The 18,281-nt window shown below is 40.9% G+C and overlaps 2 protein-coding genes across 3 annotated transcripts in view; both read right to left on the minus strand.

Moving 5' to 3' along the window:
* LHX3 (LIM homeobox 3) overlaps positions 1 to 2,268 on the minus strand; it is a 29,145-nt gene extending 26,877 nt beyond the window's left edge. Inside the window, exon 1 of the mRNA XM_075578852.1 lies at positions 1,573 to 2,268. Within this exon, the coding sequence (XP_075434967.1) occupies positions 1,573 to 1,642 (70 nt within the window). The 5' untranslated portion in view covers positions 1,643 to 2,268. The remainder of the gene's footprint in view (positions 1 to 1,572) is intronic.
* Positions 2,269 to 11,760: 9,492 nt separating this feature from the next.
* Positions 11,761 to 18,281, minus strand: part of QSOX2 (quiescin sulfhydryl oxidase 2) — a 55,019-nt gene continuing 48,498 nt past the window's right edge. For both annotated transcript variants that reach the window (XM_075578854.1, XM_075578853.1), the window contains one exon: positions 11,761 to 18,006. In XM_075578854.1, coding sequence (XP_075434969.1) covers positions 17,480 to 18,006 — 527 coding nt within the window. In that variant the 3' untranslated portion in view covers positions 11,761 to 17,479. The remainder of the gene's footprint in view (positions 18,007 to 18,281) is intronic.

Below are 18,281 nucleotides of genomic sequence, written 5' to 3' on the forward strand. Positions count from 1 at the left end.
AATTAAGCAAAGTTGCAATGAGATTTCGCATTGTAACTGATTGAATACTCTCTAAGTGCTTATGTGCTGTACAGCAAAAGCATATCGAGGGTTGACCTGAAGTGTTGATGCTTTTAGAATTTTTAGAAGTTTTACAATATATAATCTACTTCAGTTGTGTTAAAGTGTCAAGAAATATCGGAGTCTATAGACTGTACAGTATGGAGACCTTGTGTACCAATTACAGTCAAATAACAAATATATGATCCGCTGACACAACTTCCCATGCCTCACTTTAATTCAAACAGTTGGTCAATAACACAACACATGCTGGGTAGAAATAATACCTAATAATTCTTAACATAGCCGAGTGATGTTTAAAGGCGTATTCATCCCCTACTAAGTTAACGTATGCTTAATAAACGTATGACCACTTAGATCCCCTCTTCAAGCCTTTGAAATATATATAAATAGAATACAATTATAACTCATATTTTCCCATTAACCCCTTGCTGCCAGAAGCAAACACGTTGAGTTCGCGTTGTTGGCCTTTCTGGTTGCAAAGGGGTTAAGAGAAGTACCTGGGGGATCTCTTTAAACAGCAGGTAGCCAATAAAGGTATCAATTGTACACATCCAATTGTTGGCTGTTTTTTTTTTTTTTTTTTAACAACGTGTAGCATTTGTTAGAGGGCTGGAGGAGGCTGACAGGTTGCTTGCACTGTGTGTGCAGGGAGGGGAACAGAGGGAGGATGGTCTAGTCTCCATCTGATAGCTTTGAAGGATGGGATGCAGTGACAGCCAGGGTCAGACACGCGCTCTACATCTGTCCAGATCAACCCCTAACAATACAGCTCATTAGTCATGCATAACGTCTATTACATAGGCAAAAACACAGCAGCAGCCGGAGGGGCAGATTTCTCCCCTTCTCTCTCTTTCAAAAATCAACTTACTTACATAAGAAGTAAACAGAGCTTTTTAGGCAACATCTCTTCAAACAACATGCGGTATACAACATGTATGACTAATATTCACCTCTAACTTACAAGCGTTTGTTTCTGATAAACAAACACATGCAGAATCTCGCTCCCAAGAGCGACTATTAATACGTGTTGTACATAACCTGAAACTTGAAATCAAGAATTTATATAAAAATACTAACTGCACATCCTTTAATTGTTTAATATGGTGCATGGAGCAACTACCATTGCAGTATTCTGTAACTTCCAGAATAATAAAACCCATCTGTACATAGGTAACATTTAAACTGAATAATGCATTGCCCTTTAAATTCACGATACAGGCAGTGTTTATCTGTTCATACCATTTCTACTGGAGGCGTTTAAAATATTTAGTGGCAGTTTAATTTTCAAGTTGAACCCGACCATTAATTATTTTAATGAGCGTTGGTTTTGTCCTGATGGTGTAAACATAAGCCACAATTTCACGGTTTGTCATTCACGGATCCCCCATGATTACCAGACTGAAAAGCATGAAATTGGGCAATTTGTGGTTCTCTAACTTCCCAACACACAACGTGGGATCGCTAAGTGAACAGACAAATCAACACATATAACACATGAAATGTTCTTACCTGTGTTCAGGCTGAATCCACACATTTCAGATGACTTGTGTGAGCTGCTCCTTACTCTTTCCAGTAGCATTGCGAGGACACTTGTGGCTTTCTGACCAACTAGGACAACTTGAAACTATTCTACACCAAAAAGAAGCTGCCTTTAAATGTAACGTTAATCTGCTTTCTAAGAAACGAATAACAGCCCGAGTTGAATGTCACAAGACATGCCTCTTTAAGATGGTATTATCTGGACTTGTGAAACTGTAGAGGTGTCTTAAGTGTCAGACACTGCAAAAAGATCCCTGCAGGAGAACTTTAGTAACAGTGTAACAAATTGTGACTTTGACTAATAGGGTAACACAAGTACTGGTCGTTGGCAAATGATGACAGCTGCTGGGGAAGTGGTCTATCTGTCCTAGGATGCTGCGACCCGTGTGGGCTATAGCAGAGAAGTGTTTTGGAGAGGAGCAGAGAGGGATGACTAGAGTGGTTGGCGTCAGATGACCTCTGTGTGCCTCTCGTGTGCTCTTTAGCATAACAAAGCACCAGTGAGTTGTTCCAAAGGGAAGCTACAGCGTTGCCTTGTCCATGGTGCTGAAGGGACGCGATGCCAGGCTTGCTGTCTTCTGTTCCAGCTTCTCCCAATGCACTACATACCCATACACGTGTCCATCTTTCACTTGAGACAATAGGCTCATGGGGACTCCAGCGTCAGCACATTGTCTTTATGCAAATGTTCCCCTTTTGTTAAAATTCATTTCTTTTGTTCATGCAACAAAAGTTTATATTGTTCATCCTATTCACTTACTGGTCGATTTCTTTCTTTTTCCCTCCCCAGAGATAATACTGTCACACACTTGATGAGTGATTTCCCCTTTCTGTTCTGTATTATGCTTTAAGTTTCTGTGCTACTGTTTCTATTAGTTTCAATGTGTGGCATCTTTTCTTTCGAATTCATCATTCAGCAGTTTTGAGATCAATCGCAGGAAAAAAAAGCATGTTATATATTTCTATGTAAAAATATAATACCTCAATTTGACTCCTAATTAATGTTGATTTCATCCAGTTTTTAAATATGACTAAAAGACCACGCTTGCAAATGTGTTAGAGCAAAATAAATGGTAGCCTCTTATTCCATCTGAATAATTTTGTTGCATAGTTATGACGTAGAGGGCTAAATTAATCTCATTAGAGCTACACATAATCATTGATTATGAGGCGTATTTAATATGCATTCGTTGAAAAATAATTACGTTTAAGCAGAGAAACTGGTTGTTTCTTAAGGTGATGTAATTATGTCTGTCTTGGCTTATTGTGGGAATTTGATAAGCAATAGACTGACCAAAAAGCCTCTTGAGCCCTTAAAGTTTGAAAACATCTTTATAATCAGACATTTTTTTGTTAATGGATTATAATACACAGCAGTTTTCAACCTAACACCGATCATCTTTTTATTATCACGCAGCCTGTTCGATATAGTTTTAACTGCATTATTTTCAGTGATCTATCGTTTCCACTGGCTGCCATGCAATATATGAACAAATCTAGAAACGATTTGAAAAGTAATAAGATGATAAGCAATAGAGTGAAACTGGTTTTGGATGAAATGTATCAAGTTCTCCCTACTCCCCCAAAATACAAACAGTGCACAAAGCAACATCAGATTTATCACATCAAATGTTACTCTTTGCTTAGCGTTCTCCTTGAAATATCTGGTGGTCTTTTATTTGCAACAATGTTGCAGGAGAGGGATTTAGTGACAGAGACCATGTGAGGCTAAAATATACCACATGGGCAGATTAAAAAAAGGAAAGCAGGGGTGAGGAGATCGAAAATTATTTATCATTAGCACAAAAAAATATCATAGGGGATAGTTATACGGTTCCCGGCTGCAAAACGGGGCCAAGCAGTAATAATAAATAAAATAAAAAAACACATTTATTAGAGAAAAAAATCGTGTTGTAAGATATTGTATTTGTTTCCATAGTTATAATTTTCAGTTTATTCTAGTTGATATTTGTATTATCCCGGATTATTGGAGCCGGGAGAATGTTTTTAGCCAAGAAGAAAAAAACAGTTCTAAAGTATATGAGAATATAATCAAATAAAATGCACTGTAAGTGTTTCTGCATATAACGTTTTAGGACCATGTTTCAATTGAACCAGGGGTAGCCAACTCCACTCCTCAAGGTCCACCAACAGGTCAGGTTTTCAGGATACAGGTGGCTCTATCAGTGGATCAGTCAAATAGCCCTGAAAATATTCCTGAAATGTGACCTGCTCATGGAAAGGATCAAATGGAAAACCCATGAAGAGATTTTATGATCTAACAGGACAGGGGTGGCCAACTCCAGTCCTCTAGGGCCACAAACAGGTCAGGGTCCACGAATATCCCTGATTCAACACAAGTGGTGCAGTCTTTGACTGAGCAACTGATTGAGCATCCAGTGCTGAAGCTGGGATATTCTGAAAACCTGACCTGTTGGTATCCCTTGAGTATTGTAGTTGGCCAACCTGAATGAGACCATGTGGTCTAATTACCTTCTTTTTTTAACCGCAGCGAACTTCTATGTAGGTGCAATTAAAACTATCTCAATCTGCACATATTCCAGCAAGACCATCTCAATAACTAGATCGCACAATATCATTATTCACCGCGGTTTAGGAAATACAACACACTGTGAAGGTATTAACTCTTCATCTCACTGCCGGTTTAAGCCTTGTCAAGCAAAACAACAGGGGTGTTAATATATCATCAGTATACATATACAAGCGCATAATCTTCAATACTGGGTACTCTGCTTTTATGTGGTTCATTTTACTTTAACTGTTTGTTTTCCTGTGGTTAATGAAAGCAAGTGCTCTTAGTTTGATTTGATGCTAGTATATAAGATAGAGGACAAGATATGGTTACTTTGTTTGGAGGATTCTAGCTGCCACTTACCCTTGTAGGTGATGGCAATCTTTTGAGAGATATACCACTTTATAACGGCGGAATAAAACAGCTTCTATAGATAAGATAAAATGGCTTAGATATTAGATCTAAATATAGTGAGCCTCCAGTGTATCAGATTATGTGTAACTGAAGATTTTGTCACAATATATGCCTTATGCATCAGACCTATATAATCTCCAGGCTTCAAGCATTAAAATATGAAGTAAACTGTATTTTGCTGTATGTTCCTTAGAACATACAAATGCTTAGGAAACCTCTCCAACATGGGGTTAAAAACAGTGTTTTGGCAGGGTATAGAGCCAAATAAAATAAAAAGCAGTATTACAACTTTGTAAAATGCATGTCATATGTTTTAGTAGCTATTTGTATACTATTGTTAAACATAGGCAAATGAACAAGTCAATTGTTCAGTTTAAACCAAATGACGTATTTACCATTTTCAATGCATACTGTACAGACAACTGTCAATAAGCACAGCCATGTGAGAGACAGCTGTATGCTCAGTGTTTATAAATAAGTACAGTGTCATCATGTAGACATGGGGTGGCCAACTCCAGTCCCCCCAGGGTCACCAACAGGCCAGGTTTTCAGGATATCCCTGCTTCAGCACAGGTGGCTCAATCAGTGGCTCAGTCGAGCCACTGATTGAGCCACCTGTGCTGAAGCTGAGACTGATTGAGCCACTTGTGCTGAAGCAGGGATTGATTTAGCCGGCTGTGCTGAAGCTGGGATATCCTGAAAACCTGACCTATAAGTGGCCCTTGAGGACTGGCCCCCCCTGATGTACAGTATACGAGACTGTCAATTGTGCAAAAAAAAACCCACGTGCTTCAGATAGATACTTAATAATAATAATAATAATAATAAAAAACACCTGCAGTTTGTAGAGATGAGCGCGTTGTTTTTTGAAATCTGACACCCAAAAACTCAGCGCGGTGTTTATGGCTCGGTTCCCCCCCCCCCCCCCGGATTGTCGCGGTCGAGGGGTGTCAGATTTCCAAAACCCGAACGCTCTCCTCTCTAGTTTGTAGTCAGCCTTTAGTGGAATCGCCCTCAACCAGTTGATAATTATGGTGGTTACAAATGAGCTTGGTAATCTGGAACAATCCCGTTACCTCCTGGTTTGAGAGGATTACAAATTAATAGAAGCAGCTTAGAAGAATAGTAGAAACACATGTTGGTATTTCTCTTCCGAGCGAGAGAGGGGATACAAGAAAAACAGGACATTACAGCATTTCTTGTCAGCCTTCAGATTTATCAAACCATAATAATAATAATTCCTTCTTGTATAGCGTTGCTAGTTTTTTACGTAGCGATTTACAGCGCTTTAGTGCATTTTGCAGGCACAGGTCCCTGCCCCGTGGAGCTTACAATCTATGTTTTTGGTGCCCGAGGCACAGAGAGATAAAGTGACTTGCCCAAGGTCACAAGGAGCCGACACTGGGAATTGAACCAGGTTCCCCTGCTTCAAACTCAGTGCCAGTCAGCGTCTTTACTCACTGAGCCACTCCCTCTCCCATGGATCAGATCTTGCCATCTGTGTTGATACCCTTGGTATATTTCTGTACTGCAGGGGTGCCCAACTGCAGTCCTTAAGGGCCACTACCAGGTCAGGTGTTTAAGATATCCTTGCTTCAGAGGTCAATGGCTGAGCCACTGATTGAGCCACCTATGCTGAAACTGGGATATCCTTAAAACCTGACCTATTCAGGGGTCTTGAGTTGAGAACCTCTGTCTTAGGGGGATCAAAAGGATATCTCTGTTTCAGGTCGTAAAGACGTCGTTGGTTGGATCTTCTAAAAATTTCTCATGGAGCTTTTGAAAGCAGAAGGATAGGTCAGTCATACTGCCGGCGATGGTGTACAAAAACCACACTCGAGATGTACTTGTCAGTTTAAAATTAAATATATCATAATATGCACAGGGCTCAATCAGTCCCTGCTTCAGCACAGCTGGCTTAGTCAGTCTCTGTTTCAGCACAGGTGGCTATATCAGTCCCTGCTTCAGCACAGGTGGCTCAATCAGTGGCTCTTCAGACTGAGCCACCTGTGCTGGAGCAGGAATATACTTAAAAGCCGGCCTGTTGGTCGTCCTTGAGGACTGGAGTTGGCCACCCATGCTCTACTGAAATCTCAATGTCCATTTTACCACATATCAGTATATTACACAGAGTATCAAAAAACAAAGTTATAGTCCTTCCTTTGCATAAATGGTTAGAATGGTCCTCTTAAAAATGATATAAATAAAAATATGTAAAGGTCATTCAATTAGATCCAAACATTTAAATCATCACTTGGAATGGAAGCTTTTTCCAGAGAGAAGGGTCATTGGGCAAAATGGGAAGCAACTTTGCTATAATTAACTTTTTAGCATCAGCAAGAATGGTATCTACTTTTAGGGAAGGTAGTAGTGTCATATACAGAGACATTCCAGAAGAAAAAAAAAACATTTATATTTAAATAAGCTATCATGTTTATTAAGCAATGTGGAATGGTTAGGAAGGTGGAGGTAAGAAGAGACCACTTCGAAAAACCAATCACAATCATTAATACAACTATAAGATAGGACTACTGCATTATACAAAGTTTCTTGGACTCTGTATTACTTCTCACTAAGAGTGGAAGCACTATTATTTTCCATAATGACAACAGTCATGTTCTCCGTGGCTTCCAAATGATTTGAAATGAATTACATACCTTGCTGGTTCAGGTAGGAAGGAAGGGGGATGCATTACTGCTACCAGCAAAAACATATTTAAACACGCATACACAAGCAGATCCATTTATTCCAGGGGTGGCCAACTTCCGTCCTCAAGGGCCACCAACAGGCCAGGTGTCAGGGCTATCCCTGCTTCTGCACAGGTGGCTCAATCTCTGGCTCAGTCATTATGAGACAGTTTGAGCCACCTGTGATGAAGCAGGGAAAGCCCTAATACCTGTCCTGTTGGTGGCCCATGAGGACTGGAGTTGGCCAGTCCTGATTCAGATCAAGCACAAAGCTTGCAGTTAGAATGGGTGTGGGCTTGCCGATTTTGGCTATGAGCAGCAGTCAGTCAGCCCTTCTCCCTATTGCGCAGAAAACAGATAAGATGGGGCGTACGCTGGAAAGAAGATGATCTGTTGACTTCACCTCGTCTCCCACGTTGCAGATAATGTCCTATGGCCTAGTTACTCGTTTTTCATCTGGGCATGTACATTCCCCCCTCCCCCACCTCCCGCTCATGCAAGAAATTGCATTCGGATTCTCTTATCTGTGGCTGATCACAATCCATGCATTAAACACACTAAAAAACCTACTAAAAAATCTCTCATGCTCCTGACTTATACATCATCTGAGCTAGTTGTGTTTGAAAGCATGCAACACCTAGTAGGTGAAGGGGGTTTACATAATGTAGTTTAATGATTGGGGTCTGGTTGTGAAGTCAGTGTTTGTGTGGAATAAATTCTCCATTTCAGATAGCCTCCTTTAGCATACTTGAAACAAAATCATTGGAGGTAATTGATTAAAGTCTCCTAGCTGAAGATCTGGTTCAATTGTGGTGCAAAACCCAGCACATGTTTATGAGATGGGAACAAAGATCCCATTTAAAGCCCCAATTTTACACAATAAACTGAACCAAGGACATCCCTGCTTCAGCACACTTCACTCAGTCAATGACTGAACCACCTGTGCTGAAGCAGGGATATCCTGAGCGGCTGGTGGCCCTTGAGGACTGCCGTTGATCACTCCTGCACTAGAATGTATTTGTGCCCTTATGGTGATATGGTCTCCAGAACCGAACACACTAAACATTAAGTGAGGTTACACCAATAATCTAAGGGGTGACCCACAAACTAGAGATGCTCCAGTTGTAATTTAAATAATTTAAATAATAAAATGCAGAAACTTTTAAAACAAATGAGAAATATGTGTTACTCAGTTGTCACACTGACCCTTACTGCATAACACAACTGAATGCTAGGCATGGACCACGTCTACTGTGGCCTCTTTATCTTGGGACACCATGTATAAAGTGGCATCATTATCGTGGCAGCAGCTGTTCCAAAAAGGGAACGAAGACAAATTGTACAAAATATTTGGGGTTATAAATAGGTTTTAAAATAAGTGAGATTTCCTTCTATGATAAATTTGGTGCCAGTCCCAGTTTTGTTAACAGGAGACACTTTCTATGCAGTGTTGCAAATGTGAAGAGGATGTGAATGTAACATTAGACGTTTTCCATCCCATTTGGCAAAATCTCTTTGGAAAGAAGGTTTCAGCATCAATCAGTGGAAATAAATGTTGGCTAGAACCCACATACCTTTATTAGCCGGAAAATCCGCACCTGCAATTGAGTAAATGCACACACTGCTCAATATGTTCACAAACGCATATGCACGCAAGACAAAACCACTCACAGTTGACACAATGTAGCTTGTGCTAATATACAAGTCACATTTTAAGCCACTTTGTAAAGGTTACACCTTAGAGCTTGGTATCTACAACCAAAAGGGCTATTTCGTCAACGTCTACAGCCTGCAAAACTGGAGCAAATTCGCACACCAAGTATTCCTTCCAACAGGATTCATTTCCTTTGTTAAATATGGTGCATTTTCTGCTCCAGTTTTGCAGGTTGATATTGTGTTTGAATTGCACATTTTTTAATTTATTTATAAAAAATGTTTTACCAGGAAGTAATACATTGAGAGTTACCTCTCGTTTTCAAGTATGTCCTGGAAACAGAATTATAACAATACATGGTTACATTAAAAGAACAGGTTATACTGTGAATTCACAGACATTTCATGGACAGATAGAGTTGGAAACTGTGGATGCAGAATGAATAGACGAAACCCCTGCAGGATTGGATGTGTTACTAGAACACAAGAAGAGATCGAGGTGCGCGAATGTGATCACTAGATCCCAGCAGCTCTGTATATCAAGGCGTTGGGCATTAAAAAGTGCCAACTCTGATGCAGATAGTTCAAGAACCAGTCTTTATTGAGCTAGGTTATGGTTATAAAGCAAGGTCGATGGCCAGGCCTCAAATGATGTATTTTCCGGTGAATCAGTGTGTTGAAGGGAAGACAAATGTTTCAGATACCATTTCAAACGTGTCTCTTCACTATTAAAGGCTGTAACTATATGAAGATTGAGGTTTGTTGATTTATTTATAAAATATTTTACCAGGAAGTAATACATTGAGAGTTACCTCTCGTTTTCAAGTATGTCCTGGGCACAGAGTTAAGACAAATAATACATGGTTACAAATAGTTACATAAATGAACAGGGTATACATTATATACAAGACATTGCATGCACAGTTATAGATAATATATATTATGGGCGTATGTAACAGTTACAGACCAGATTAAAATGTGTGACAGCCTTAGATTTGAAAGAACTTAAGCTGGTGGTGGATGTGAGAGTCTCTGGTAGGTTGTTCCAGTTTTGGGGTACACGGTGAGAGAAGGAGGAGCGGCCGGATACTTTGTTTAGCCTTGGGACCATGAACAGTCTTTTGGAGTCTGATCTCAGGTGATAGGTGCTGCATGTGGTAGGGGTGAGGAGCTTGTTCAGGTAGCTGAGTAGCTTGCCCATAAAGGCACCCAAGTGCTCAAAAGTGCTGCAAAATTAAAGCGGAAAACATTCTTCAGCAAAAGTTTTTATGCCCCCAAACCTATTTGCGCCGTGCGCCCCCTCCCCCACCTGATCCACTGGTGCTTGCGCACCCCTACCATGCTTCCCAGCGTGCGGAGGTCATGTGACGTCATGCCATAACCCGCGGCGTAATTTGACTCCGCATGCCATGGTGACGGGTCATGTGACGTCACATGGTCCCGCGGCGTAATTTGATGCTGCGTTGCCATGGCGACGCGTCACAGTCGGCTAAATCAAGGTAAGTGGAGAGTTGCAGAGGCCTCAAGCGATCCCCCGGCATTAAATGCCTGGGGGAAGAGCGCAGTGCCTCTGCAACTGCCTGCGCCCCCTCCCCCCAGACAAAATCGGGCACGCCCCCGTTTGGCCACCGCTGATCTACTCAATATTGTTGCAAGGTAGTTATTTTTGTCCAACTTTAATGCCCAACACTTTTTGGGGTATCCTGCAGCTCGGAGATCAGCCATTCCCGTGTGCAAAAAAAATAAATAATGGCTTAACTTCCGGGTAACCTTGTTCTAGTCCAAATAAGCATTTCCTAAATAATTCCAAAGCAGATGTTCGGGTCATACAAACATCAGAATGCACTGAAGTAAAATGTGTTTATATGTTAACGAAAATACTGATTTATTTATCAAACTGTTAATGTTTGGGGGAAGAAAAAAAAACCTTGGCAATTTTTTTTCTTTGTAATAAATAAGGAAATGCAGAACACCAAATATACAGAAACGGGTCAGACTTTCGTACATCTTTCCTTTGTATTGCTCTACGCTACAGGCAACATACAGTATAATAGCAAGAGAAGAATATTTGCAATATAAGATTCAATTTTAGAACGCGGGCTTTATCGTACAGGACAAATGGTATATATTTTTTGCTCTATGTTCATACAATGGTAGATCCCTTATAAAACAAATATATGCTTACAGTACTTCATTGCTTTCAGAAAATGTGTGTTGTCTGGGCTACATTGACTTAGAAAGGAGCCTGACTAAGCTGACTGGATCAGCGAAACGCATACAGCCATGCCTGCTAGTGAGAGCTGCCGATTCCTGCGCCGTGAGGACCGGTCGCTGTACACCTGCCCCTTTCTCAGAGTATCCGGGACTATCTGGGACACTGGCGGATGTGACATAGAACACCATCCGAAGTGAGGTTCCAACGGGAAGAGCACGGAACAGATGTGATACCATTTACCCTCTATGTCGTCATCTTACAGCTCACCGCATTATTTGATGTGCGTTTTTTGAATGTACACGATGTGAGTACATTTGCTGCTGCTTCTATCTAGTTTTTTTTTATAAATTGTTTATTGGTCTGCACTAGGAGTCCTCCTGTTTTTTCTCCCCGAGACATACCACGATCCTTGGCGTAAGCTGTCAGACTGTCTTCTGTCATTACTGGTTTATATCCTACTTCTTGTAAGTAGGTTCTTCATAAGAGCCAAGATCTATCCTTTAATTTCACACTGTTATGGCTGTATTGCACTAGAATTTTCTCTTTCATATTTTGGGGTATAACTTAACACATCCCTTCGCTGAGAGTTAGGAATTCCCTATATAATGCATTTGGTAGCACAGTTTAAAATAATCAAGAAAGACAAACTGCCCTTTTAAATATCTGGACGTATCTTTTATTTAAAGCATAACATTTAAAAACGGTTTATACAAAAGTAATATTCCCTGATTTAAAAAAAACAAACAAAAACAAGTTGGCACTATATCTTTGTTTTCAAGACATTCGGAAACATGAGCATTTCAATTATATTCTGTACATATGGACAGAACACTTGAGGCTCAAAGTTGGCCCTCTGTTACATTCCCAAGTGGGGAGCTCTAGCAGCCATATTGGTCCAGAAGTGTACATTAATTGTAGGTTCGGATACCTATGTGTGTGTACATGGAGAAACAACGTTTCAAAAAGCTCTGTACACATTAAATCTACAAAGAAATGTTCTGGATACAGCAGAAGGCAGGACCTTCCAGGAGTAACCTGACAGCTTTCAAATTCCTAAGAGTCTTAATGAAGTTGGTAAACAATGAAGACACATTAACGGTTCTGGTTTTTTTTTTCTTTGAGATTCTCTATTCCTGCAATGGGGGAAGTCTTGCACAAATGTAAGCACATTAACAAATTGTACATCCACAAATAGCCTGTGCATACAAAATATATATAATAGTACAGGCATACCCCGCATTAACGTACGCAATGGGACTGGAGCATGTATGTAAAGCGAAAATGTACTTAAAATGAAGCACTACCTTTTTAACACTTAGTGATGCATGTACTGTTCTGGAATCGTCATATACGTGCATAACTGGTGTAAATAACGCATTTGTAACAGGCTCTATAGTCTCCCCGCTTGCGCACAGCTTCGGTACAGGTAGGGAGCCGGTATTGCTGTTCAGGACGTGCTGACAGGCGCATGCGCGAGCTGCCATTTGGCTATTGAGCGAGATGTACTTACTCGCGAGTGTACTTAAAGTGAGTGTCCATAAACCGGGGTATGCCTGTACTTGTTATCTATTAAACAGAAACAAAAAGGATCCTTGGCAGGTACATGGTTAACCACAAATTAGCAAACATGTTTATATTTCTTCAAGTTCAATGCAGTTCACACTTCTATTTACCTTTCTTCTGGTGCTATGAGCTACACACCACAGCAACCAAAGTACATTTTGGCCACATATTGCTGTAGAGATCCAGACCACCCTTTCTTTTCCTCCTCACGTTTGAAACTAGAATTGCATTAAATAAAATTACCTCTCAAAAACCGACCAGTCACAGGAGGATACAAGTCACATTACAGTGCGTTGAAATTCGGGGCCCGCACTCGTACTGTGAAACAGCTTCTCATCTCCGTGAAGCTCTGAGGCCCAGACTTGCCAAGCTCCTTGGCGAGACAACCCAACTTAACTCCTGGTAATCAGAACACGGTAGATCAGGCGTGGCCAACTCCAGTCCTTAAGTGCCACCAACACCAACAGATCAGGTTAGGGATATCCCTGCTTCAGCAGTCTTCAACTAAGCCACTGATGGAGTCGCATGTGCTGAAGCAGGGATATCCTTAAAACTCAACCTTTTGGTGGCCCTTGAGGGCTGGAGTTGGACACCAAAGCAAATAATGTGACTTTAACCAGGTTCTACTCCTGTTAAAAACATACAATAGAATGAGCACTGCGCTATTTCTAACAACCATTATAAAATGATATGGATATCTTTTGGGCCCATTTGCAGCCTATATTAATGAAGCTTGATTTACGTTAACGACAGGAAATAACATATCTGGACGCGGTGACAAATGCCTGTGGACGTACCCGGGAAAGGGGAATTAAAACTATTTGAATATTTTTTGACATATATAAATGTGCATATTTCCCAGGTATGGTCACTGGCTTCTCACCACGTGGATTGCAATATATTTGGAGGTGTGCAAGTCAATAGGCCCTCTCCGAAATGGACGGCTTTCCTCTAGAAAGGGTCTGGATGAGAAGAACGACATGTGAAGATAATTTGGCGTCATCCGGAAATAACGTTATAACCCTAAATGAGATAACTTCCGGCCGTGATTTTTTGCAGACGATTACTTTCGACGCAGGGAGAATAAGTGGAGCATCCTGTTTCAGGCAACGTTGCATTACTTACCCCGATTTAAGAGCTTGGTGAATACTGGCTTTGATCTCTCGCTATGCCCCTGCGTTCCACCCACAATGGTCTCCTTTCCACCTCTACTCTCTGTAGCCTTAAACCTTTTCCACTCACTGCCCCTTAGCTGTGGAACTCCTGCACACTCAGTATATGCAAAGTACCTTCTCTCCCAACCTTTAAGACTAACCTTAAAACTCACCTGGAAATGAAGTGCTCCAATAGCCTAGACTCATGGCTACTGTCCCACTGCCACTGCACTGGTACCAATGACTGCCATATAATACACTTCTTCCCTCATCTGCTGTCTCTAAATCTCCCATTACACCACTTACATTGTAAGCGCTATGCGACAGGGATTTCTTTCCTATTTTCTGATCTTATTTGTTGCAATTTATTGTACTATAATTCCTGGTACTGTATTGGTCGCTCTTGTAAAGCGCCAAGTACAGCTGCCTTCATTGTAGACCACATCCCAGCATATTGAATCGGGGCATGCAACACTCCGTTGTCTTTCTGGGGCTTTGAGAGCAGAATATAAAACTTTCTGCATAACCTCAAAAACGTGCAAGCAAAAAGAACAAAAACAGCCATTGTAACTTCCGGCGTATACAATCTAGCCCAGATGGGCGTTTCATGCATTATGTACACTGCAGATTAACAGTATTCCAGGTGACACAAGTGCACTCAGCAGAGGATATTAATATAACATAAGACAAGTCTAAGAGAAATGGTGTTCACCATCCCCTTTGCATGGCCATCCCTCTGTCTATCCAAGGTCAAACAAACACAAGGCTGTTGGAGAAGACAGCAACAAAAAGGTGTTTTAACCATTTGTGCATGTTTCAGAAGCTGCACTTTCATGCCACAGAGGGTACTCCTGATGTTACCAAACCAGAACGCGTTAGCCAGAAGGCTTAAGATTGATGAAGAGACCATTACTATGCGATACATCACATGACTTCAAGCACTGATTCAGCATAAGAACACAATTACGGCGTTCACATGCATTTCGATGAGTGCACGTGTTGCACAAACTTCTCAATCTCCTTATTTTAGGGGAGATGTTGCTAATTACACATCATGATTTCCAGGGCTCAACTGGCATTTCAAATGTTTAATGTAACTGAATGCAACAAAGGAAGATCCATCTACAGCTAAAAAGCCACATATTAGGGCCTTGGTACGTACAAAATGTAATGTTTTTTTGGTAACAGGCTTCAAGAATTACATTTGCAAAAACGGATAGCACCAATCTTGCCGTGCAAGACACAGCTACAGTAACGCTCCTTAAAGTGAAATCTTGCCACCACTTAAATGTTAAATGGTGCAAATGCCACATTGTATATGACACTAATCGATTTCATTCAGGGTTTATACACATCAGAAAATAATGAATTATAAAGCAGTTCCAAGAAAAGTGATAATTATGACCCTTCTAATAGGGCGCAACCATTAATTTACATCATTTATCCAAAACTAATTTTTTAATGCAGCGAGGGCAAACTTTCTCAACTAGTCCTAATTATGTATAGAGAAGGTGCATTAAAACCATTAAGCAGTATAGTAATCATTTACACAGGATGCTTTGCTAAGCAGGGCTTGGCTGGAAAGTTGGTATGAGCATCCAGTGTGGGCAAAACCCGACAGCTGGAATTCTTCATACCATATTAAAAAAAAAGCTGCATTGCAATGTGTAAATTACTCATGGAGCACTATATATAATAATAAATAATAATAAATGGTTTGTTCTTGTATAGCGCTGCTAGTTTTACGCAGCGCTTCAGACATTTTGCAGACGCAGGTCCCTGCCCCGTAGAGCTTACAATCTATGTTTTTGGTGCCTGAGGCACAGGGAGATTGTGACTTGCCCAAGGTCACAAGGAGCCGACACCGGGAATTGAACCTGCTTCAAACTCGGTGCCATTCAGTGTCTTTACTCACTGAGCTGCTCCTTCTCTAGATTGTAAGCGCTCCCGAGCAGGGTCCTCATTAGCTCTTTGTATCTGTTTGTGCATGTCTGTCCTCACTTGTATGCAATGGTTTATGCGGTCTACTCAACGCCATAGCCCACTGTACTGTGGAATATGTTTGTGCTCCACAAATAAATGAGAATATTCACATCCTTCAAATGACGCAGAAAAGTGACGCAAAAGGCACCGGAATAAATATTAGGGTTGCTCTCACTTCCATCACTGAACGTAGAAATTGGCATAGAAATACTTTTATGGCACGACATTGCTACACATGCCAAAAGGATTCACAACTACTCGTCTTTTAGCCATGTGCGGAATCGGCACCTCCAGCCTTGACTGTAACAACCTATGTGATGCAGCAGGCCGAAGCATTAGTGAGATTATTGAACCATACAGTTTTGGGTCCATCATGGGTCTGTTTCCCCACATCTGATTTGGTCTGAGGGATTTTTGTAAAAATGTATTTTACAGAAGTCGTGGAATTAATAATTTTCACGTTGCGCCCATTAAGAAATTCTAAACATTGACATGAGATCAGTTCTCACCTAGGACTTGTTCAGAACATTTCTGCCAACTACAAGATAGTGGCAAGTGTCTTGGCAAAGTATACAGGAGAGAAAGCCTTAGAAAAACTCACAAATTAAAGGTTACAATGGTAAATCCCTCCATCTCTCTCAGATTAGGCTAATCCCCTATAGATTTGCCTCAAGGGGATTCCCCATTTCCAATTGTATACAATGTTTTTCTTTTTTGTTACTAGTCAGAATCTTCACAGCTCTTTAAAACGACACATTTATATTGTAATCAAATCACTGTTGAAATGACAGGGCTAGTTCCTTCATTTAAATAACTTGCCTATAAAATTAATATTTTACACATACAAACATACTGTACACAGAAACAAAGAGCAAGATGGTGACCTATCGAGAGTGGCAGACACGCTTTTGTGGAGAATATATATATTTCATACAAAAGCTGACAAACTAGCCGTTTTTGACACTTGTAAAAAAAGAAGAATTGTGACACTGGAACTTCGACGTCTTTTCCAATTTGGTTAGATTTCAATTATTATCCCTTCAGATACATTATTGGTTAATTTCTGCTAAACAAGAGAGGGTTTTCAGAATATACTTACACTGAAGACTTTGGCACACGAACGTCAGTTTACAAGCGCGTCTGTGCGGTGACCCCCAAACCATTTCTCCAGTTGCAATACACCAGGACTAAAAGTTACAAATGCTTAGAAAATCAAACACTGCATTCAACAGAGCAAGGGCGTCCAACACCTGCCCTCAAGGGCCACCAACAGGACAGGTTTTCAGGATATCCCTGCTTGAGCATAGGTGGCTCAATCAGGGGCTCAGTCTTTGACCGAGCCTCTGAGTCACCTGTGCTGAAGCAGGGATATCCTGCAAACCTGACCTGTTGGTGGCCCTTGAGAACTGGAGTTGACCACCCCTGCAAGAGTCTTCCATGTCACTGCAGTGCACTATAACAATAACCCAACATTAGAAGTACTGTATAGGGGCGAACGGCCACTTTCATTTTCAAGGTTTAGATTTTGTGTCGACTAAAAAAGGAATGAATATCTGAAATGGTAAGGTTTAGAATGAAAAATAAAATTCCCTGATTATACATATCAAAGCTGCATCTAGTACAAAACTAGTCTAAAGAAAAAACGTGTCTTTTTTGCACATTTAAAAACAAAGGTTTACACATAGGGACGATTATACCTTATTTTCCACCTCCGAGACCTAACACGGAAAAATAAGTACACGATAATTAAAAATAAGGATGAGGTGATATATAGGATCACACAAAGACTCATGTCTATGTTAGAAAACCCAAGTCCTAGGAAGGAAAGAGACTGTCTGCTCTCCCCTCGGTGGACAATCGAGTCCGGTTTATTTCTGACTGGCTGGTTCTGAATGAGTTTCTCCACGAGCTGGGGTTTAAGAACCAGCCCACCTCTGGGATGAATCATCCCCACTTCTGCGTCTTGAGGTTTCCCTGGAGGAAATTTGTCATTTTTATCGTTCTCCACCGTTTCACTTTGGTCGTCGTTGGGATCTGAAAACTGCAAGGAAATCTCTTGGCTGCTGTGGTGCCGCTTCAGCAAAGAAAGCACCTCCTTTTCGTTCCAGTTGTGCAGACCTTTCACTTCTTCGTGGCAAGAAGCGCATAGTTTGGGGCTTGGCCACTGAACTTTGGGAAATTTTGGATCTTCACTTGGAGCCCCTATGAGAAAACAACAGCACTGTCAGTCCGCTAAATAACATCAACACAAGGTACCATCATTTGGTCAACACAACTTTTGACAACAGGATAGGGTTCGACAAAAGCCGTCCGACTTGCAGCTTAGAATTCTACCTCTTTCTCCCAATAACATCCCTTTTCATGAATATTATGCATTCTTATAAGAATGATTGAACTGTTACCCAAGGAATACTACACACCACACATACAATATTTAGTTATAACGTGCCAACATATTCCGTAGTGCAGTACAATAG

This window comes from Ascaphus truei, chromosome 21 (genome assembly GCF_040206685.1).
Source record: "Ascaphus truei isolate aAscTru1 chromosome 21, aAscTru1.hap1, whole genome shotgun sequence".
Classification (NCBI taxonomy): domain Eukaryota; kingdom Metazoa; phylum Chordata; class Amphibia; order Anura; family Ascaphidae; genus Ascaphus; species Ascaphus truei.